General features: G+C 43.4%; 1 protein-coding gene across 5 annotated transcripts; it reads left to right on the top strand.

Moving 5' to 3' along the window:
• Positions 1-224: 224 nt before the first annotated feature.
• On the top strand, positions 225-20,863 carry LOC101070643 (histone acetyltransferase p300). 5 transcript variants are annotated; one of them, XR_964628.2, is made up of 32 exons: positions 225-1,031; positions 2,624-3,300; positions 4,552-4,716; positions 4,835-5,165; positions 5,664-5,783; positions 5,959-6,192; positions 6,321-6,426; positions 6,658-6,783; positions 6,979-7,096; positions 7,196-7,337; positions 7,574-7,648; positions 7,938-8,023; positions 8,149-8,301; positions 8,428-8,907; positions 9,183-9,597; positions 9,738-9,856; positions 10,377-10,440; positions 10,704-10,879; positions 11,567-11,655; positions 12,751-12,861; positions 13,028-13,084; positions 13,175-13,252; positions 13,344-13,411; positions 13,519-13,669; positions 13,924-14,070; positions 14,175-14,288; positions 14,413-14,578; positions 14,773-14,940; positions 15,040-15,201; positions 15,358-15,639; positions 15,740-19,014; positions 19,279-20,863. XR_964628.2 is itself a non-coding variant. In XM_011604983.2 (31 exons), the coding sequence occupies exons 1-31, from the start codon at positions 938-940 to the stop codon at positions 18,800-18,802; spliced, it is 8,301 nt and encodes a 2,766-aa protein (XP_011603285.2). In that variant the 5' UTR covers positions 225-937; the 3' UTR covers positions 18,803-20,863. The 5 variants fall into 5 exon arrangements, 4 of the variants coding, with proteins under 4 accessions (XP_011603285.2, XP_011603275.2, XP_011603281.2 ...); XM_011604983.2 differs by having other exon boundaries at positions 5,664-5,777; positions 12,781-12,861; positions 15,740-20,863; XM_011604973.2 differs by having other exon boundaries at positions 5,664-5,777; positions 15,740-20,863.
• Positions 20,864-21,109: the final 246 nt, after the last annotated feature.

Genomic DNA, 21,109 nt, shown 5'->3' with positions numbered 1-21,109 from the left:
ACCAAGGCTGCAGCTCACAATGGCAAAGATATATTAGGCTGTAAAGGGATGGAACAGATTTCTATTTAAAAAAATATATATATAAAAAAAGCAATTGAATTGAACTGAAATGTTCCCTTTTCTTGCCTCTCACAAGTGAACAAAATTGTAACCTCCCACTAGTTTTAAGCAATACATTTTCCAGGTGTTTCCATTGTTTGACTCTACTTAAATAGCTCTTTCCCCTAAAATAACCCCCCCTCCCAAAAAAAAGCCCACCTGGCAGTTACATCTTACTTCTTGATGTGATTCAACTTTGTTTTGCGCCTCCAAAAACGAAAGTCCACACTTCTTTCATTTCATTAGATTTTTTACCAGCACAGTTCCGCATGCAGAAACATTCTAAGTGCTTTTCTTGACCGCGACTGTTCCACCAAGTGTGCGTTCTTTTATTTTAGTTTTAAATCGGCGATCTCTCATCCTTAGAGGCCACCAGCAGAACCACCATCACTTCGCAGGCAAACGAGCCGCCTGTGCCCGACATTATCCCCATCCACACACCGCTGGCGAGGAGGTCGAAACGACGGATGCAGCCATGGGAGCGAGACCCGGGGCCAGTTTATTTACCTCTGAAGAGCCCGTGTGAGTTTAGAGGGAAGCCGCTGCATGTGTCTCCCTCTTTACTTTCTCCGACACCCCCCTCCTCCTCCGCTGGCAGAAATTTATAAAGAACAAAAAAATCCGACGAGGGAGGGAGGGGGGTTGATATACGCCGAGGCTGAAATCGAGAGGCGAACCTAGGGAAAGAGGAGTAATTTGTACACGGGACTTTCCCCCTCTTAGTACCCCAAAAGGAGGGGGAAAAGTCGCAATATTGGAATCGAAGAGGAATGTGCTTCTAAGGGCGTGAAAACGCCTGAAATTGTGGATACTTTATATATTTTTATTTCGAAAAAATATGGCCGAGAACGTTCTGGACTCTGGCCCGCCTTCAGCCAAGAGGCCTAAACTCTCCTCTCCGGCACTTTCCGCCTCTGCCAGCGATGGAAATGGTGAGTATTATTTCGTTATATCATTTGTTACACCGTGGATCTTTAAGTTTGGTATTTTTCGCTTGGTTTGGTCCACTTGGAATTGGAAGAAGATGCACGATTACTTCTCTGTTTTTGTCGTAGCTCGCTAATGTTAGCTTGCTAGTATACAGTGTCGGACGTGAAGAAGAGCTTCCCCAGTTAGCTCGTTTGCTAAAAGCCATTTTAGCCGAAGGTAGCCGCGTAGCTGCGAGCTGCTCGGCTAACAGAATTCGGGTCCTACGGTGACGGTCCCGTGTGTAATGGCTACTTTAGGTGGACCCATAATAACCTTAATGGCCCACCTAACTTGTGGCAAACTTTATTGGGGTTTTCGATGGTGACATAGTGACTGGTAGCTCCCACAAGCACTCTGCTGGTGTTTTAGCTTTGTGGTTTCTAATACCTTCAACAATCAGTTGTGATGTCCCATCATATCCGCTCTCCAGCAGTTATTGATAGTGAAATCAAAAATTGCCAACCGTGGTGAGGAAAGCCTTGCGGGAGTGCTAAATTTAGGCCCGCCGGCCTGAATGATTGTTGAAATCAAATTGCCATTGTCGGTGTATGTTTTTGTGCATGGCGTGTGACAGCAGCTGGAATAGTGGCCTGCGAATAAAAATGTGCACCATTGACGGGGCTTTTGGCAGCTTAAACGTGCACTGAGGTTTACAACACATTCGCGACCATCACGACAGTGGAACCAGTGTGGGTTAAGTTGTGCTCTGTATCCATGGAAAGGGCTGCTGGACAGGTTCAATAATCGGACCGTGCACATATGTGTGTTATATCCTGTGATTTGTCTCTATTTATTTGTGCATATTGAGGATGAAATGGAGCGAGACCACAAACTACCGGGTTGATCTTCAGTACGCTACAAGCATGCTGAGGATCGATATACCTGTTGTATATTAATAATCACAAAAGAGCAACTAATGACTTCCATTATTTAGTAGCATGAATCTCAGCCGGGTGACTTGCTGTTAAATGGCATCAGATCAAAGTGGCGTCGTCTTTATTTGATAAAACATGTACTTCTGTAATGGAAATGGAATGGAAGCAAAAATGTTTAGCTTCCATCATATAAAATGACCATTTAGTGAAATATATATTTAGTTGTAAGAAGTCAACTCGGAGTAGCAAAGAGAGAAATCTCAGCACTGTCCTGAGATGCAAACAAGCATGAAAACTCTGTTATGTTCATGTTATGGATGCAGATCAGCAGAGAACACATGCATTTTTGCAGATTGCTCTCAGTTTTCTGGCTTTATATCTCTATGAAACGGTCCATGTGTCATTTTGGTCAGAACCTTTACTGGTCCCCGTATATCTTGAGAGGAATACATGTTAGAACTCAGACCTGTTGTCCTTGATTAAACGTGGTTTGGTTCTAAACAGAGAAAATAAATGGTCACACCTGTAAACACCTTTTTAATGCTGAACGTGGAATTGGGTTTGAGCTCATACTGACATCTAAAGGATTATCCCATTTTAATGTGGCGGTGGGCCTTGTTCTCTTTTCCCAGGTTGAAATTTTGCCTTTTTAAAATGACTTTTTCTTCCCCCCTTTCCAGAGTTTGGCTCGTTTTTGCAACTGGAGTGCGATCTCCCAGATGAGCTGATTAGCTCAAATGAGCCAGGACTTGTTAATGGTGGGGATCTCAGCCAGTTGCACGACGCACTGGGACCAGGACCTGCTGTGCTGGGTCCCGGTGGAGGTAATGGAGGAGTGGGAGCGATGGGTCTCGGACTTGGACCTGGAGGTGGTCCTGGAAGTCAAGATGCTGTGGCCAAGCATAAACAGCTGTCTGAACTTTTACGTTCTGGACCTCCCACCTCAGCCCAACAAGGACATCAAGGAGCCATGGGTAGCCCCGGTGGCGCTGCACACATGGGGCAACACTTGGCAAATATGAAGGCATCGTCTGGGCAGGGTCCTCCTCAAATGATGGGCCAGGGGCAGCAGCAGCATCTCTCTCCTCAGCAGCAGGCCAACATGATGCAGCAGAATGCTGCAGCTGGAATGATGGGCGGCATGAACAGAGCCATGATGGGCACACAACAGAAAGGCAATAATGGACAGCAGCAGCCGGGCATGATGGGGAACCAAGTGATGAACGGCTCCCCCAGAATGGGCTTTGGAAATCAGGGGATGGGTGGCAACACCAACTTGTTAGCTGAGACCCTGCAGCAGCAGGGCCCTGGGGGCCAGGGGGGCATGAGAGGACAGCAACCTGGACCCATGAACAAGGTAGGATTCTTGGGAATTCAGCACGCGCATATGAAGTCTATTTACATTTAAATGTAATCATGACAGTAATTTGGAATGAATTTTTAGGCTTTAATTGGTTCAATTTATGGCAGCAAATTCTGTTAAGAGTTAGTGGCCACAATAAAAATGTAACTTTGGTGAGTAAGTAGTTACAGCATAAGCTTTCTAGCTCTCTTTGAATAGTGGGAAGCATCACATTAATATTAGAGTTGACATTTTGTCAGTGATTGTAAAGCTCCCTTCTATTTTCATTTAAAACAGGTAAATAATGAGTTTAAAACATACATGTTTCATGTCAGCATCTCCTGTTTTTTTTTTTTGTTTTTTTTTCTTTAAGAATATACATTGATTTATTATAGACCTAACTATATCTTACACTTTTCCCTTTAGGTTTGGAGCCAGAATTTTAATTGCATTAGATTCTTCACTGCTGTTAGAGGTTGAAATATATGTGTCCCATATGAATTTAACAGCATAGGCTCCAACACAGTCCTTTATTTGGTTTTCAGGCGTCGAAGCCAAAACCTGATGATGTAAATGTGTTTATGCATGTGGCTCAGAATGCTTACATCAGTAAAGCTCAACACTTTTTAAAAACTAAAGCTATAAAAAATTCTTATAATTGAAGTAACACAAATTTCCAGAGTTGAAAATCGCCAGATTTACTCTTCCTGGGGGCTCAAACCTCTCTTCAATCGTACCTTCACTGGAGTGCAAACGTTTTTTTTGGTTTGTTTTTGAACATCGAGCCAGCTCAATGTTGGGCTCAAGCTTGGTAATTGATTGTGGGTTTAGTGCTAATTAATGCTAATTATGATTGATGGGTTACCATGAGGTATAATTGTTATTGTTTTCTTGGATCAGACTGAAAAGTGACCTCTTATATTAAGAGCATCATGTATTTTCATCATGCCATAGTTTTATAGAACATAAAAAACATTAGAGCACGTCCTCGTGTGATTATTTGAAAGTTCCGGCCTTTAGGCAGAGTTGGGGTTAAGGGTTATTATTTTTGTATTGATTCAGATGTAATGGTGCCTGAATTTGACAAATTCTTTGATAGGAAGTACTCATGAGCAATATAAACATAAAAACCCAGCGCTGTTCCCATTTAGAAAACACAAACTGGCCATTGTTAGCAGCCAGATGTTTAACTGTTGTAGTGATAGAGGTCTTGGAAACCTTGGCTTTAATCATTATTCACTGTTCTTTGCATTTTGTCCTTTCCAGATGGGCATGATGGGAAACCCAGGAGGGCCTTTTGGTGGTCCATACCAATCGCAGGGAAATCAGGGGCTGGGCCCCCAGCTCCAGAATAAAGGTCCAATGGCCAACAACCTGGCTCAGTTCAACGTGGACAAGAAGAATCAGGCCATGCAAGGAATGGCTGCAATGGTAGGGACCCAATACTTACTGTCTGAGAACCTGCTCAAGTCCTATGCCAACGTGAGCACTACACTTCTTTTGCAGAGCATTCATTCACCTTTCTACGTATTCTTTCACCACTCACCAGGGATCCCAGCAGTCACAGACGGGTGTGGGTGGTCCCTCTGGCGCACCTGTCGGGGGCGCTCCAGGGATGGTGCCCAACAGTCAGGCAGGTCTGGTGGGGCCAGGTACCCAGGTTTCTGCAGCACCGGCTGCAGCGGGTGCCCCACCCACAGCTGATCCTGAGAAGCGCAAGCTAATTCAGCAGCAGCTGGTGCTCCTTCTTCATGCCCACAAGTGCCAACGGCGGGAGCAGGCCAACGGTGAAGTTCGGCAATGCAACCTGCCCCACTGTCGCACCATGAAAAATGTCCTCAACCACATGACTCACTGCCAGGCTGGCAAATCCTGTCAGGGTGAGTAAAGGAGAAACTATCTTTCTGCACTCACTGGGTAAATAAAGGCATTTATTTGACAAAGATCTGCGTAGTATTAGAGTTTGGATAGTTGGGCGTGAAGTGATTAATCAAAAATAACAAAACGCGCAGGTTTAAAGGTGGTTTTCTGTTAACATGGAAGGATTATTTTGGACAAGACATTATGCAGAAGACGATGACTAAAGGAGTCAAGATCATTCTGATAATTATAACGTCGCTACCTGTAGGTAAAAGGAAATATTGACATTGAAATAAAGAGATGGTCCACAATCTTGTATTGCTGAGATTTTGAGTACAGACTTATTGGGGCAGCCTGAGATAAGGTGTTTGCGTTACACGATCGGCCAGTTCATTCATGATGGGAAACTGACAGCATGAATTTTCATTCTTGATCAGCCCGCTTTGATTTTTTTCCCCTCTCATTTGCAACAACTGTTCTGCAACCCTTTACATCTTAATACTTCTTTTTATCACCAGTTGCCCATTGTGCATCATCACGACAGATCATCTCCCACTGGAAGAACTGCACGAGGCATGACTGTCCGGTCTGCCTGCCCCTCAAGAATGCTGGGGACAAGAGGAACCCGCAGTGTGAGTGTCTGTATCCGACCAGTGCTATATACTTATTTCATTCTTTCCACATTACACATACAAATATGTTAGAATTGTTTGGTCATTATTTATTTGAGTTATTTCTGAAATGAACAAGCTAATTGAAAACTTCACAGGCTATCCCGGATGTATTATTAAAAACTGACCTGTCTCTCTACAGCTGTACTTGGTGGGGCCACAGCAAGCCTCGGCAGCTCCCTTGGGGCAGTACCTGGTGGGCAACCAAGTGCTCCCAGCCTCAACCCACCTAGCCAGATTGATCCCAGTTCAATAGAGAGAGCATATGCTGCCCTGGGCCTCACCTACCAGGGCAATCAGATCCAGACTCCTCAGCCCAGTATGCCCAACCAAGGACTTCAGGGCCAAGCTGGCATGAGGTCTTTGAACCCAATGGGTAAGTTATATTTCCTGGTTACCTGTTTGATTCTACTGGAATGATTTTTAGATTTTGCAAAAGCTGCACTTTGTGGGACTGTGTTCATATCATTAGACTAATGTTAGACTAATGATTTCCCTGAATAGGTGCAAATCCTATGGGAGTTAATGGAGGTGTTGGAGGTCCTACTCAGAATCAACAAGCCAACCTATTGCAGGACACCATGATGCACCTCAATGTGAACAGCCAAGGGTAAGAAAATGAACATACTGAGGATTTAAGTAGCAGCATGAGATAGTCTACCACACAAAACTCCCTTGAGGTGTACTAATCAACACCTCTTACTCCCCAAACCTATGTTTATCATCACTGAAATGATGGATTCCTGTATGGTCTCTCCGGTCTTATGATTTATATTTTGATGCCACATCTGATAGTTGTTGTGGGAGTTGGAGCTCACTGACACTCTCCCATTTTTTACAGTCTGTTGAATGATTCTGCGGGACTCGGATCCATGGCCTCCGTAGGCCCCCCCACTGCCACAGGTATAAGAAAAAGCTGGCACGAGGACATCACGCAGGACCTGCGAAACCATTTGGTACACAAACTGTAAGTATAAAAGAACAATTATTGACTATACAGTTGGCCTGATATTAAAGTGGTGGCACATAGGTAATACTTCAAAGAGCTAAAAAGACACATGAACTGCTTAAATATTAGCAAAGTACAGAAATTGTCTAAGACTTTTTCTGCTACTGTCTTTTCCTTCCATTTACATCTATTTTTTTATTCTTCCAATGACAGCGTTCAGGCAATTTTCCCAACTCCAGATCCAGCGGCACTAAAAGACCGCCGAATGGAAAACCTGGTTGCCTATGCTAGAAAAGTTGAAGGGGACATGTATGAGACGGCTAACAATAGAGTAAGTTCACCAAAGTTTATCAAAGCAGGTTTTTTCTTTTCACCTTTTTTTTTTTTAACACTTTCTTGATTTTGTGACTATTTTTTTTATTTTTTACAGGCTGAGTACTATCATCTGCTAGCAGAGAAGATTTACAAGATCCAGAAGGAGTTGGAGGAGAAGAGAAGAACCCGGCTCCAGAAGCAGGGTCTTGGCCTCGGTCCTGCCAGCATGGGTCAGTCCCCCACCGGACTGCCTCCTAGTAAGTGGACATGGATATTCTTCTTACTACATTTACATCCCGGCTGCATTTTTAAAACCATTTTCTTCTTTGTCAACTGTTGCTACCAGCCCAAAGGTCATCAACTTGCAACCCGTTAAAAATCTGGATAAATCAGCTGTACTATTACATCCACTTCTCTAATTGAAATAATTAAAGTTTTCCCATATTCTGTTGATATGAAATGACCTAATTTTCATTATTGTCTTTTTTAACAGATGGTCCTCTTCCTGAGGTGTCAATGGTGCGACCAACTGGGCCAAATCAGATGGTCAACAGGATGCAAGGCCCAGGTAAAGACTCACAGGAAACACAATTTTATGATATTTATCTAAAAATATGTGATATCGCTATGCAATGTTAAATGGTTCTGAACAAATAACATTGAAAACTGTTTCCAAATGTTTTCTGCCATTTGCCTTATTTTTGCTGTGTTATAATGGAAAATGTTATACAGTAATAGTAATTTTCTTTACTGGTACAATTGAACTGAAATGAATGTGGAACTGTTTAATAACAAATAATTGAACGCATTTCTCACAAACGGTAGAATCTGTGCTAATACCACAAGTATCTTTTCAGGTATGAATCAGTTCAGTCAAATGGGGATGCAGTCAATGGGTCAGAGATCCACGCCGCCCCTACCCATGGTAGCTTCTGGTAACCAGGTTAGTGCTGAAGCCACACTTCAGCTGTGGATGATCTATTATTGAATCTCATTCTAACAGAGACAGACAGGGAAAAAATGTTAATTTAACCAAATAATTTCTCCCCCCCTGTTCTATAACACTAGATGGGAATGGTGGGGCCCAGGATGGGACAGCCCAATGTAAACCAGATTCAGAATCAGTATTTGTCTCAGGGGCAATTTCCAGGAGCTGGACAAGGAGTTGGACCAACTCAGCCTGGGATTGCCCAACCTGGCACACAGACAAACATGGCACAGGTAAGAAGTTAGAAAGTGTAAATGAAAGTTAATGTTTAGTTGTTTTTTTAATCCCCAAAAGCTACTACTGGTCCTAATTTTGTTTCTTTTGTCTTTCCACTTTTGTTCACCCTCTTCGATCCTAAGACACAGATCGGCACTCCTCCCTCTCTTCCAGTTGCTAGTCCTCTAGCACAACCAGGGTCAGTTGGCGGACCTGGTAGTGTTTCTGCGGTGGGACCGATGGGTCCTCAGAGTGTTGGTGTCGGAACACCAGGAGCACCTGCTTCATCAGTGACTTCCGCTAATGCAAATCAGCAAGCCAACTCCATCCCCCATTTAGCAGCCATGCGTGGCAGCTCGCCGTCCCCTGCTCATAGCCGATCTCCTACTCCTCACCAAACTCCCCCCAGATTAGCAGGGTCCCAGACCCCACAACCACACACACCTAGCGCACCTCAACTGGCACCCCCTCCAGGCTCTCAGCCGAACCATCTAGGCCAGGGCCCTGGCTCCAACAAGTCCCTTCAGCAGCAGCAGCACATGGGGCCAGGGTCAACCACTCCATCTCACCCCGGATTGGCCTCCAGCTCCACACCGCATGGAGCACAACTTCCACGCACTCCGGTAAGTGAGACGTGAGAGATTCTGATTGGACCAGTTACTATTATTCCTTGGACTTGTGCTTTACAAAGAAATAAATTACAACCAACCCACCTGCCCATCATAGTTGCTAAGCAATGTAATATTGATATGCTTTGTTTATAATTTTAAGGATACAGACATTTTCTTCATACTTCTTTGTTTTTTTATCTGAATATGGTTCTTAAAATAATTTTATTTGTTTTATCAGAATACATAGAAAGTCCATTTATCCATGTTCTCATTCTTTTTTCCTCTAGCTCTCTCAAAAGGGTTCATTTCCAGGAGACAGTCAGGCCCTCACACCAGCCTCTGTCAACAGCCTGGACACTTGCTCACAGCAGCCGCACTTAGATACTTCATCCACCAGCCTTGACTCCAAGATGGAGATAAAGCAACAGGATGAGGAAGAGGACAGTGAAGCTGGCAGCTGCTCTAAAGGAGGGAAGCTCCACAGCCTCAAAACAGAGGAAAAGCCAGTGAAGTCTGAGTTTAAGAAAGAAGATTGTTCCAGAGAAGGAGGTAAAGGGGTCCCAATGGATACATCATCAACATCAACAACAACAGCAGTGAGTGTAAAGATAGAAGACAGGAAATCAGAAATAAAGAAGGAGGTGAAAGAGGAAGAGGAGACATCAGAGGCAGCTACGCCACAGGCTCCTGCCAAAAAGAAAAGTATGGACACATTTGCATCTTTTATCATTCTCTTTGATTCTGATCATTTAATTATTTTTTTTTAAATAATTGATTTAAAGTAGAAGGTTTTTGATTACAATTTAGTTTCATAATACCTTCTATTCTTTATTTTTCCCCAGTCTTCAAGCCAGAGGAGCTTCGTCAAGCACTGATGCCCACACTTGAATCTCTCTATAGACAAGATCCAGAGTCTCTGCCTTTCAGAATGCCCGTAGATCCACAACTGCTGTGCATACCTGTATGTATTCCTCTGCAGACCACTATCATCAATTCAGTAGCACTAACTACTACTCAAAATTATGTCACAACCTTTTGGATTCCAAGTTCTCATAAGATTAATATTTTGGGCTACACAATGCAGTTACTTCATGGATCAATAACTATCTTGGTTTTGGTGAAAGCATTGCTGCTGTTAGTTGCATAGTATATAGTTATTAAATCAAGTGTTTTGAATTAAATGACTCTAAACATTTTGATTAGACAGTATAAAGTGAAAAGTTTGGCTAAGTTGGGCATCAGGACACAATGCTGTTCACATGTCAACCCATGCAGAACAGGAGTATAATTCCTTTATTTTTTATTTTTAATAAAGCAGTATTGATTTGAGGACAGATATTTTCAGTAGTTAAGTCAATACGTCTTTCAGCCTGACTGTAGAAACTGTAGGTAGGTTTAACATGAAGTGCCTTATTTGTGGTCAACCTTTGAGATCCCCAGAATCTACTGAATTTTAATACATGCACATTGTGTTCTTCCAGGATTACTTTGACATTGTTAAGAATCCCATGGACCTATCTACTATTAAACGGAAGTTGGACACAGGTCTGTATAATTGAGACTATTTCTTTTGTAGATCTGTAAATGTAATATTTGGCAAGAGAGTTCTTGATTTATCAAAAATCAGATTCATGATAAATTTGGTGGAAATCAAAATGAGTCTGTACCCACTTACAGAAATGCATAGAATCATTTGCAGTTTTATTGCACTTTTGTGTTGATCTGTGTAAAAATACTGACTTCCTAAATGGGGACCCTCTAATGAATCTAATCCTTTCACCAGCTCATCATCTGTGTTTTGATTGTAGGTCAGTACCAGGATCCCTGGCAGTATGTGGATGACATCTGGCTCATGTTCAATAACGCCTGGCTGTACAACCGTAAAACATCCAGAGTCTACAAGTACTGCTCCAAGTTGGCTGAGGTCTTTGAGCAGGAGATTGATCCTGTCATGCAGAGTCTTGGCTACTGTTGTGGAAGGAAGGTAAGACAGAATGTCAGCGCAAGTAGACCGAAGGTGATGGAATTGGAAATTAGTTACTAGTCATGGACTAAATGTAACGTTTCCACTTGTAAGTAGCACAGACGGGTGAATTGATTTTAAAGGTTTGAAAATTTTTTATTTTATTTTTTTTATTACATTAAATCTGCACCTGCAGTGTCACTATGTGTAGATTATGTGGGCATACCACCCCCATATCAAATTTAACCTCTCATTAATCTCTATTTTTGCTTTTGCAGACAATTACCAAAATTGCCCTGTCAGACTGATTAAATGTGTCACTTAAAGCAAAAAAGAAAACCTTCATAGATGGTTGAAAATAAGTTATTTATGTTAAGTGCAATTTTGGTTTATCTTTGATTGTAGTTGTTGTGGATTCCAATCTCTACTTCAGACTAAAGGCTTGATTGTGCTGTTTGACAGAACTATCAAAAGTAAAATAATCCATATTTTACCTGCAGGTACTTTGTTAGAAATCTTAGTAATTCTAATCTTGGTATTACCAAGATTTGTTGTAACTTTATTGCTGCTGTAAACTCGGCAGATGTTGATATGCCATCCAAGCAATCAAAATTGTTCATTGTGTAATGACTGCTGATTTTCCTGAGGTGAATATTAGTTGAGATATTAATAGATTATTTCCTGTTTTGACCCTTTTCTGTCTATCAGTTGGAGTTCTCACCTCAGACGCTTTGCTGTTATGGAAAGCAGCTGTGCACTATTCCACGAGATGCTGCCTACTTCAGCTACCAGAACAGGTATGAAAGAAGGGAAACGGAGAAACATTTTATAAAAGGTGCAGAGGTTACTAGAGGGAGGCAATTAAAATTCAATTAACTACCGGAATAACCACAGAGACTTATTGAGCCTATGAAAGCTATGCATTATTTGGTATTTTCCTCTTAGTATGCACTTCATTTTCTTTCATACTTTGTTGGTCTGATGTATTTTTCCCTCAACACTGCATCCAATTTATGTCCTCTTTTTAATACCTTCATGTGATGCCTTAATTTACTGGCATTTTAATAGTCAGTCTACTCCTTTCACATTCATTCAAAATGTTAATGTGTTTTTAATCAATTAAAGTGGCAGTGTTTCATTTAAAATTATAAATAAAGAAAAGAGTAGCATCTGTTTGTCTAAGGACAAAAGAAATTTACAGAAAATAGAAATTAGCTTTTTAAGATAAATCAATAAAAAGTGAAGCTTATTTCAATGTGCATAGCTTTTATTTTATAGCTGTATAAACCTATAAGCTTTATTCAATGAGCACACTTTATTTGTGATTTGTGTCTCAAAAAAAAGAAGCTGAACAGAAATGTGAAAGGACCGACTTTAAAATGAACTGCGCGAATGAACACTTGGGCAGCTGTCTGTGGCTCCTTGTTCATTCGTTCTTTGTCTGCATTATGTCCTGTGATACAACCTTTTCAGTTTCCCTGCTCAAAGTTAAGCTTCTGTTGATTCTGCTCCTGTGCTGCCAACTGTGATTGTGTTTGCTGTTGCCCATCCACTCATGTCCAAATTTCTAATCAGTGCTTTGCCTCGGCTCTCTGCTGTGTGTTGTCTTGAATGTTTGTCCCGTCCTCTACCTTGTCCATATGGCTTGTCTGTCTTCCCTTCCAATGGTTGTGATGTCAATATCGGCTTGCTTTTGCCTTGACCAACCATGCACCTTCAAAACCCATCGCTCTCACCCTCACCCCTCACAATCATGACTGGCTGTTGCGATGACGACTTCCTGCTGTCCTGCGCTTCCACTTCCTGCTTGCTCCGATTGTGGCACCCTACCTTGCCCCATGTGCCTGCCCATGCGCTGTCTATGGTTGACTGTGCTTTGGGGAACGGTGTAGTTCACCAAAATTTGGGCTTCTTGCTGACAGGTACCACTTCTGCGAGAAGTGTTTCAACGAGATCCAGGGAGAGACCGTTTCCCTGGGTGATGACCCTACACAGCCACAGACGTGAGTACCAGTCTAATTTTTTTTCATTTAAGGCAGGATTTTAAAATTATATTCAAGCAACTATACCAAAGACTCAGGACCGGTGTATTCAATTGCTGTATCCGTGGTTTGTCAAGTTTTCCCCTGTTGTGCAACAAATCATTAAAATTGTTGTAATTGATTTTAGATCAATTAACAAGGATCAGTTTGAGAAGAAGAAGAATGACACACTGGACCCTGAGCTGTGAGTTATGTCATGAAACCTATCCATTTCGACTACTACCTTCGACTAAGTACCGGTACTTTGGTAAACATTTCTGTTTTCTCATTTCAGGTTTGTTGAATGTTTAGACTGCGGGCGCAGGATGCATCAGATTTGTGTCTTGCACCATGAAACAATATGGCCGTCTGGGTAAGAATTGGCCCACATGTAGTGGTTTAATCATTGTACATTTGCTTAATGATTTGTTTGCATCCTCATATTTAAACTTTTTCCTTGATAGCTTCGTTTGTGATGGCTGCTTAAAGAAGACAAATAAGACAAGAAAAGAGAACAAGTATTGTGCTAAAAGTAAGAGTCAGTAGTTCTTGTGGTTCCTTCTTTAACATAAACCAAAATGTGATTGAAAAGGCCTCTGAACACTTGCTAAACACGTGTTGCCTGGCTTTCTCACACAGGGTTGCCACAGACTAAGTTGGGCTGTTTCCTGGAGACGAGAGTGAATGACTTCCTGAAGCGTCAAAGCCATCCAGAGGCTGGAGACGTGACTATTCGTGTTGTTCATGTCTCGGACAAAGTAGTGGAGGTGAAACCGGGGATGAAATCGAGGTATGAGGATGAAAAATGCTGCTTGGTGTGATTCACCACATAGTCTATTGTGGGGATAACAGGTCTTGAGTGCTTTGCATTTAGACATCAAACAACTTTAAAAAAAAAAAAAAAAAATTCAGGTTAAAACTCAACAGTCAAAGCTTTTTATACATTGTTACTACATATTCTTTGAGGCAAATAAATTCCTTTTGTAGTTTGCTAATGTGGTTAATGCATTATCTGTTTCTGTGATCTTGCTAATTTCTCTACAGATTTGTGGACAGTGGAGAGATGTCAGAGTCTTTTCCATATAGGACAAAAGCACTATTTGCTTTTGAGGACATTGATGGGGTGGATGTCTGTTTCTTTGGGATGCATGTTCAAGAATATGGATCTGATTGCCCTCAGCCCAACCAAAGGTAGGGTCTTTGACCATACTGAAAACATAATTTTTTTAGATGCTTTCTCAAAACTGTTTTCCTTGTCTTGCAATTTTTTTAATTTTTATCTTCCGTTCATATAGACGAGTATATATCTCCTACCTGGACAGTGTCCATTTCTTCAAGCCTCGCTGTCTAAGAACAGCAGTCTATCATGAAATCCTCATTGGCTACTTGGAGTATGTCAAGAAGTTGGGGTGAGTTCTGCTTCACCAACTAAATGTGGTCTTCAAATGCTAAATTCATGTGGATTCTTTTTTTTCCCACTCAGAACTCTAAAGTCACTGTCAGTTTTTTTTGTCTCTTACCTTTCCTTATCAGCTACACCACTGGACATATCTGGGCTTGCCCACCCAGTGAAGGAGACGACTACATCTTTCACTGTCATCCTGTGGATCAGAAGATCCCAAAGCCAAAGCGCCTACAAGAGTGGTACAAGAAAATGTTGGACAAAGCAGTAGCAGAGCGGATCGTGCATGATTACAAGGTGGAGAAACTGACTATCAAGTTTAAATGTATAGTAAAAAGCATTTGCAGCATTTTTATTTTCATTTTAAGCTATTTTAAGCCTGGGCACTAATGGAGAATAAAGATTAGAGACAATACTATAACTGATTGTAATTACTTATTTGGATGCTATTTGAGGAACACGCTCACCTCATCTTTCATGTACCCCCACAGGATATTTTCAAGCAGGCAACAGAAGATCGGTTGACAAGTGCCAAAGAGTTGCCTTACTTTGAAGGTGACTTTTGGCCCAACGTGCTGGAAGAGAGCATCAAAGAGCTGGAGCAGGAGGAAGAGGAGCGAAAAAGAGAGGAGAACAGCACATGCAATGAGAGTATAGATGTACGCACGTTCTATCACGTCTATAAGAAATATCTTCTGGGTTATTAAATGGTGATGAGACTGGGTGGTCACACAAAATGCTCCTTGTTTTTTCTTCAGGACACAAAGGGTGACAGTAAAAATGCAAAGAAGAAGAACAACAAGAAGACAAGTAAGAACAAGAGCAGCCTAAGTCGAGCCAATAAGAAGAAGCCGGGGATGCCTAATGTCTCCAATGACCTTTCCCAGAAACTCTATGCCACTATGGAAAAACACAAAGAGGTATTACAAGGCGCAATTATGCATTATACTGTATGTTTACATATTTCTTTTCAAAATATTACAGTACCCCAGTCTTTTGTGGATAAGATGTTTTAAGATTTTGTAAATTTATTTCTGAATTGAAACCTTAGCTCATACTTTGTTTGCTCCCCCAAGGTGTTCTTTGTGATACGGCTGATTGCTGGCCCCATGGCAAATGCCTTGCCCCCAATTGCGGACCCCGACCCCCTTATGGCATGTGACCTTATGGATGGCCGCGATGCATTCCTTACACTGGCCCGGGACAAACATCTTGAGTTTAGTTCCCTCAGAAGGTCCATGTGGAGCTCCATGTGTATGTTGGTGGAGCTGCATAACCAAAGCCAAGACCGTTTTGTATACACTTGCAATGAATGCAAGCACCATGTCGAGACTCGCTTTCACTGTACCGTTTGTGAGGTGAGCGGCAGAAAGGTTGTTTTTATTGTCTTACTCTTGAAGAATATAATTATTTTAAATGCAACATGACACCATTTTAAATGTCTTTTGTCCTTAACAGGATTACGACCTCTGCATCACATGTTACAACACTAAGGGCCACGAGCACAAGATGGAGAAGTTAGGGCTTGGTTTGGATGATGAAAGCAGCAACCAGGCTGCAGCTACCACTCAGAGTCCTGGAGATTCTCGTCGCCTCAGCATTCAGCGCTGCATCCAGTCACTTGTCCACGCCTGCCAGTGTAGAAATGCCAACTGCTCTCTGCCATCCTGCCAGAAGATGAAACGTGTGGTCCAGCACACAAAAAGCTGCAAGAGGAAAACCAATGGTGGCTGCCCCATTTGTAAACAGCTCATTGCACTTTGTTGCTATCATGCAAAACACTGTCAGGAGAATAAGTGCCCGGTCCCATTCTGTCTAAACATCAAGCACAAACTCCGACAGCAGCAGCTCCAACATAGGCTACAGCAAGCCCAGATGCTAAGACGTAGAATGGCTAGCATGCAAAGAGTAGGCCAGCCTGCTCCTGGGGGAGCCCCCGGAGGCAATGGCCTGCCTTCTCCTGGAGCCAACAATGGAGCAACTGGTCCTGGTACTCCCACATCTGTTGGCACGCAGCCCACTACTCCACAGACGCCTACCCAGGGCAATATGCCTGCACTTCCTCCACAGCAGGGCAGTGGAATGAGTGGATTGGGAGGAATTGGGAGCCCAGTCCAACAACAGCAGATCCAGCAGCCAGGTGGTACCATGCCCCCTCAACACCATCTTCACCAGTTTCAGCCAGTAGGTGGAGCAAGCGGCGTGGGGATGATGAACTCTCCCCAGCAGCAAATGGTACCTCAGCTCCAGCAGCAGTCTCCAAATGTCCAGCAACTCCAGCAGCAGCAACACCCTGGTGGTTTGCCTCCATACAACCCCAGACCACCCGGAGCCTCTCCCCTACACCAGTCCATTGGCAAACCTGGACTGGGTACAGCCACTCCACCACAGCAACAGCAACAACCTAACCAGGGCCAAGGATCCATGCCAATACAAGGTCAGCCGCAAGGACCGCCTTTGGCTGCCGTGGAGACGGCCCTAAAAATTCAGCGCCTGGCAGAGACCCAGAGACAAATGGCTCAAGCTCAAGCACAGATACGTGGATTAGGTCAAGGAGGCATGATGCCGCCCCATCCCCACCACCAGAATGCCCAGGCACAGATGGGCATGCCCCACATGGGGGCCCAGGGGATGCCGCCACAAGGTCAAGGAGTTGTTGGCAGAACTATGTTGGATCCTCAGCAGCAGGGGATGTTAACAGGAATGCAGCAAGGCAGTCCTCAGCCTCAGCTGCCCCCTCAAGTTCAGCAGCAGCTCCAACCAGTGCAGCAGGGAGGTGGTGGACAGCTTCAGCCGACAAACCAACAATGGGGTGCTGGTGGACCGCAACAAAGGCCAGGCATGATGGGTCACATGGCACCACAGCAGCAGGCAGCAGTGAATCAGCCGCCACCGCAGCAGATGAATCAACAGCAACCGCAACCGGGGAACCGTGGCATGATGCCAGGATTGGGTGTATCGGGAGGGGCAGTGGGGTTACCAGCTTCTATAGCAGGAGCCGCTGCATCAGGAAACCTACCCCAGGGAGCACTACAAGAGTTACTGCGAACGCTGCGCTCCCCAAGCTCTCCTCTCCAACAGCAGCAAGTCCTCAACATTCTTCGTTCCAACCCGGCCCTCATGGCTGCTTTTATCAGACAGAGAGCAGCCAGGTATCAAGGTGGACAGGGTGGCCCTGGAGGAGGGCCCCCGCCACAAGGAGGACCTGCCGGCGTGAGGTTCCAAGGTGCTGCTGGTGCAATGCCTCCTATTGGAGGGCCTGGAGCTAACCAACTTGGTAACTTGGATGGACAGCAGCCAGCCAACGTAAATCAGGCGGGGCAGCCGGGGCTGAACATGGGTCAACTTCAGCAATTGCAACAGCAACAACAGCGCCCGATGATGCCCGGTAATTTACAGCAACAACAAATGGCGGCGTTACAACAGCAACAACAGGGAGCGATGCCAGCGGGGCAACAAGGTAACATGGCAAATATGAGTCCACAATTTAGAGAGCTGTTGTTGATGAGAAGACAACTGCAGCAGCAGCAGCAGCAGCAGCAGCAGCAGATGGGGAACCACGGGCAGTTCCAACAGCAGACAAGCCAACAAGGCTTTATGCAACCTAGCCAAGGTCAACAAGGGATGCCTCCATCATCCCAAGCCCAGCCTAATGGTGCAACTGTCGAGGGTCTCCAGCAGCCGCAAGGAGCACCACAGGGTCCTCCGGGACAGATGGGACAGCAGCAAGGCTACCCCAATTCCTTGTCACAAGTAGCAGCACTCCAGCAAAGGCTCCAGCATCAGATGCAGATGCAACAGCAACAGAATCCCATGGGTGGCCATCAAGGTCAGGACGGAGGACCGACGGGACCCCCACTGCAGCAAGGACAAGGTGGACCAGGCCAGGTGCAGCAACAAGGGGGAGTTGGAGGAGGGGCTGGTGGTCCCACATTGCCGCAGGCGTCTCAAGCCATGCTTCACCAGAACATCCACCAGAGGCTTCTACAGCACCAGCACCTCACTGGGAGTTCTCCAGCGCAACACAGTAGTCCCATGAGCCCCCAGCAACAAATGGCACAGTCTCCCCACCTCCAAGGACAAGGCGGACTTGGTCCAGCAGGATCGCTCAGCAGTCAGGTCAGATCACCTCAACCCTCACCGAGGCCGCAGTCGCAGCCTCCACGTTCTAGCCCCTCCCCACGCATGCAGCCCTCCTCCCAGCCTCAGCCTTCGCCCCATCGCATCTCCCCACAGACACAGACTGGTTCACCCCACCCGGGGCATCTAAATCAACATCACCCCAGTATGGCGCCTCCCCAGCCCCCCCAACCCCAACAGCAAGTGTTATCGCAGCAGCAGCCGCCGCCCAGTGCTCCCGTAGATCCCAGTCAGTTCACGTCGGAACAGAATTCCATCATATCCCAGCTGAGCGGGATGGCGGGGATGCAGGGGGGGCAGTCGGACATGCTGGGTGGAAACAGTAATGGCAGCAACAGCAACCAGGATCTGGGAACGAACATTAACCACAACAGCTTGTAACTGACTCTCGTCGTGTTTTTGATGTTCTGCTCTTTTGCCCCAAAAGTCAAACCGCTACAACAGAGCGAGCTGGACTACGACTTTGGGGTTTTAGAAGTTTTTATTTTTTATTTAAATATTTTTGTGATGTATAAATAAGAACTGAAGCTTCCTTCCTATGGGAGATGCAACATAAATCTGAGAAGTCAATAAATAAATAAATTAAAACAATGGTAAGTTATTGCTGTTAATATATATATCTATATATTTTTGCCAGTTCTGTACAAAAGGTGTGAGGGCAGTGTTTCAGGTTGAAAATATTTCTTCCTTAGTCTATCACACAATATTTTTGGGGACTTTGGAGAATTTTGCCTTTTTATGAGTATTTTTAAGATTTTAAAATATGGCTAAAAAAAATAAAGTGAGTTGATATAGTGTACTTTTTCCACTTTGTTTTTCTCCTCAAAGAGTCATAATTCTATCTATCCTCCCCTCAGTGTCAACATATCTTCTGTTCTGGACCATATTGACAGCGATGTACATTTACCAACAGAAGAGCCGACCTTCAGTGAGATGTGCGCAGTCGGGGTGGTGTTGAGAAATTTCTTAAACTCGCATCCTTTATAATCACAAGTAATTAAGGAGAATTGTTAAACAAATGGTCCTGAGATAAAGTGATTATTTGATAAATGAGGGGAGGCTGTGTTAAATTAAGGTGTTTTTCCTTCAGGGTTTGAAATTAAACCTCAGCAGTATTTTCCTTTTTTTGGGGGTGGGGGGTACTGACCATATCTGCAGAACAATTCTTTCTATCCCCACTCTGCATCTTTATTTCTCCTTTATATTTGTACATATATACGGCCTTGTGTATGAACTGTGACATTGAGAACATTGTATTTTTTTTTTGGGAAGGGGGGGGGGGGCTGCAGACTTTAAAGAATCCTGCCTGTATTGTCATCCCCTCATCGGTGTCCCCTCCTGCCTGTCAGCCACAAACTTTGAAAGTACTGTATAAAGTAAGAACTGGTGAAGTTGGATACTGTTATTTGTAATCAGTGAGATACATTAAAAAAACTGTACATACTTTAACCTTTATGAGCAGAGGAATTATTTTCTGCTGCTTCTTTCCTCTCGTTTGAGTTGATATTTGCTGTATCTGTATAAAATCTTAAAAAAGCCAAAAAAAAAAGTACTCCTGAGCTGCTGTACAGTATTGATATGTTTTTTTTCCCTAAATGGTACAGTATAGGGTGTAGTAGGTCACAAGCACCAATGCGCCTTTTTCTGTGTATTCCCCCCCCCCAACGGTTTAAGGAAGGGAGGGGGGTCATCGTAACATCACACATCTGAACAATCTCAAAACGTAGACGTGACACTTGTACGACGACTCGCCAATGCAGAGGTTGGTTCGAGGTGTGAGGTTGAAATTTGGTCGTTTAGCTTTTTACGGAGAGGACTGAAGACACGACAGCCTCCTCCTCGCTATTTTTCTCAAAGGGTTACAGGGAAGGGGGCACGCATCAGAACCAGGTGGCAATATATCTTGAGACTTATTTTATAAAAAAAAACAAACAAAAAAAACAGGAAAAACTGTCTTTTATATATAGATATATTATTTAATTTTATTTTTTTGAAATAAAACTTGAAGCTACAGGAATTATTAGATAAAACCATGTTTTGTTTTGTATTAAAGATGTTATGGTGATGCAAAAAGACACTGCAGACAGCTGAGTTTTCTCTGGGGGAGGCCGTGGAGTATACCATCCTTTCTAATATTTCATGAATATAGTTGTAAACATATGAAAAATCACTGTACAAATCCATGGCAACTGAACAAACAGTTCTGTTTTACACATTTCTCCTAAAAAAAAAAAGACTGGAAATATTTAAATATTTGTTTAGTATTCAAATGGCATCTTTGACCACTTTTTTTGTTCCTCTTGTTAACGACTTTTGGTGCTTGCTGAGAAAAAGCAAAAACTGTTGCTCCATTTTCATTAATTTTTTTTTTAAGTTATTTTGGTGGTCTGACTTGTTTTTGCCAATAAATTAATTGTACAATAAAGTTATGTTTGTACCATTGAAGATAATGGATTGTTGCCTTTTTTCACATTTGTGTATATTTTCTGCTGGTGAATAAAATGACTATTTAAGAAGGTTTGAGCATGGCGTCTTTTTTGCATGTTGCTTTTGTTGTATTTCCTCCCACATAATTAATCAAATTAAGCAATGATGTTATAGTTTTTAACAGGAAATCCTGAAATACTATAGATAAACTATACTATACTACTATACCCACCCTTAATGAAGGAGAAGTTTGGGAATTTA

This window comes from Takifugu rubripes, chromosome 1, assembly GCF_901000725.2.
Source record: "Takifugu rubripes chromosome 1, fTakRub1.2, whole genome shotgun sequence".
Classification (NCBI taxonomy): domain Eukaryota; kingdom Metazoa; phylum Chordata; class Actinopteri; order Tetraodontiformes; family Tetraodontidae; genus Takifugu; species Takifugu rubripes.
Note: the sequence above shows the minus strand (reverse complement) of the source record. Positions and strands in the feature narration are given on the sequence as shown.

Bases quoted from the DNA above. Each gene is read 5' to 3' on its own strand.
- LOC101070643 (XM_011604969.2), top strand. From the start codon at position 938: ATGGCCGAGAACGTTCTGGACTCTGGCCCGCCTTCAGCCAAGAGGCCT. The intron at 6,427-6,657 runs GTAAGAAAATGA...CATTTTTTACAG, and splicing joins CTCAATGTGAACAGCCAAGG to TCTGTTGAATGATTCTGCGG. The intron at 7,649-7,937 runs GTAAAGACTCAC...GTATCTTTTCAG, and splicing joins CAACAGGATGCAAGGCCCAG to GTATGAATCAGTTCAGTCAA.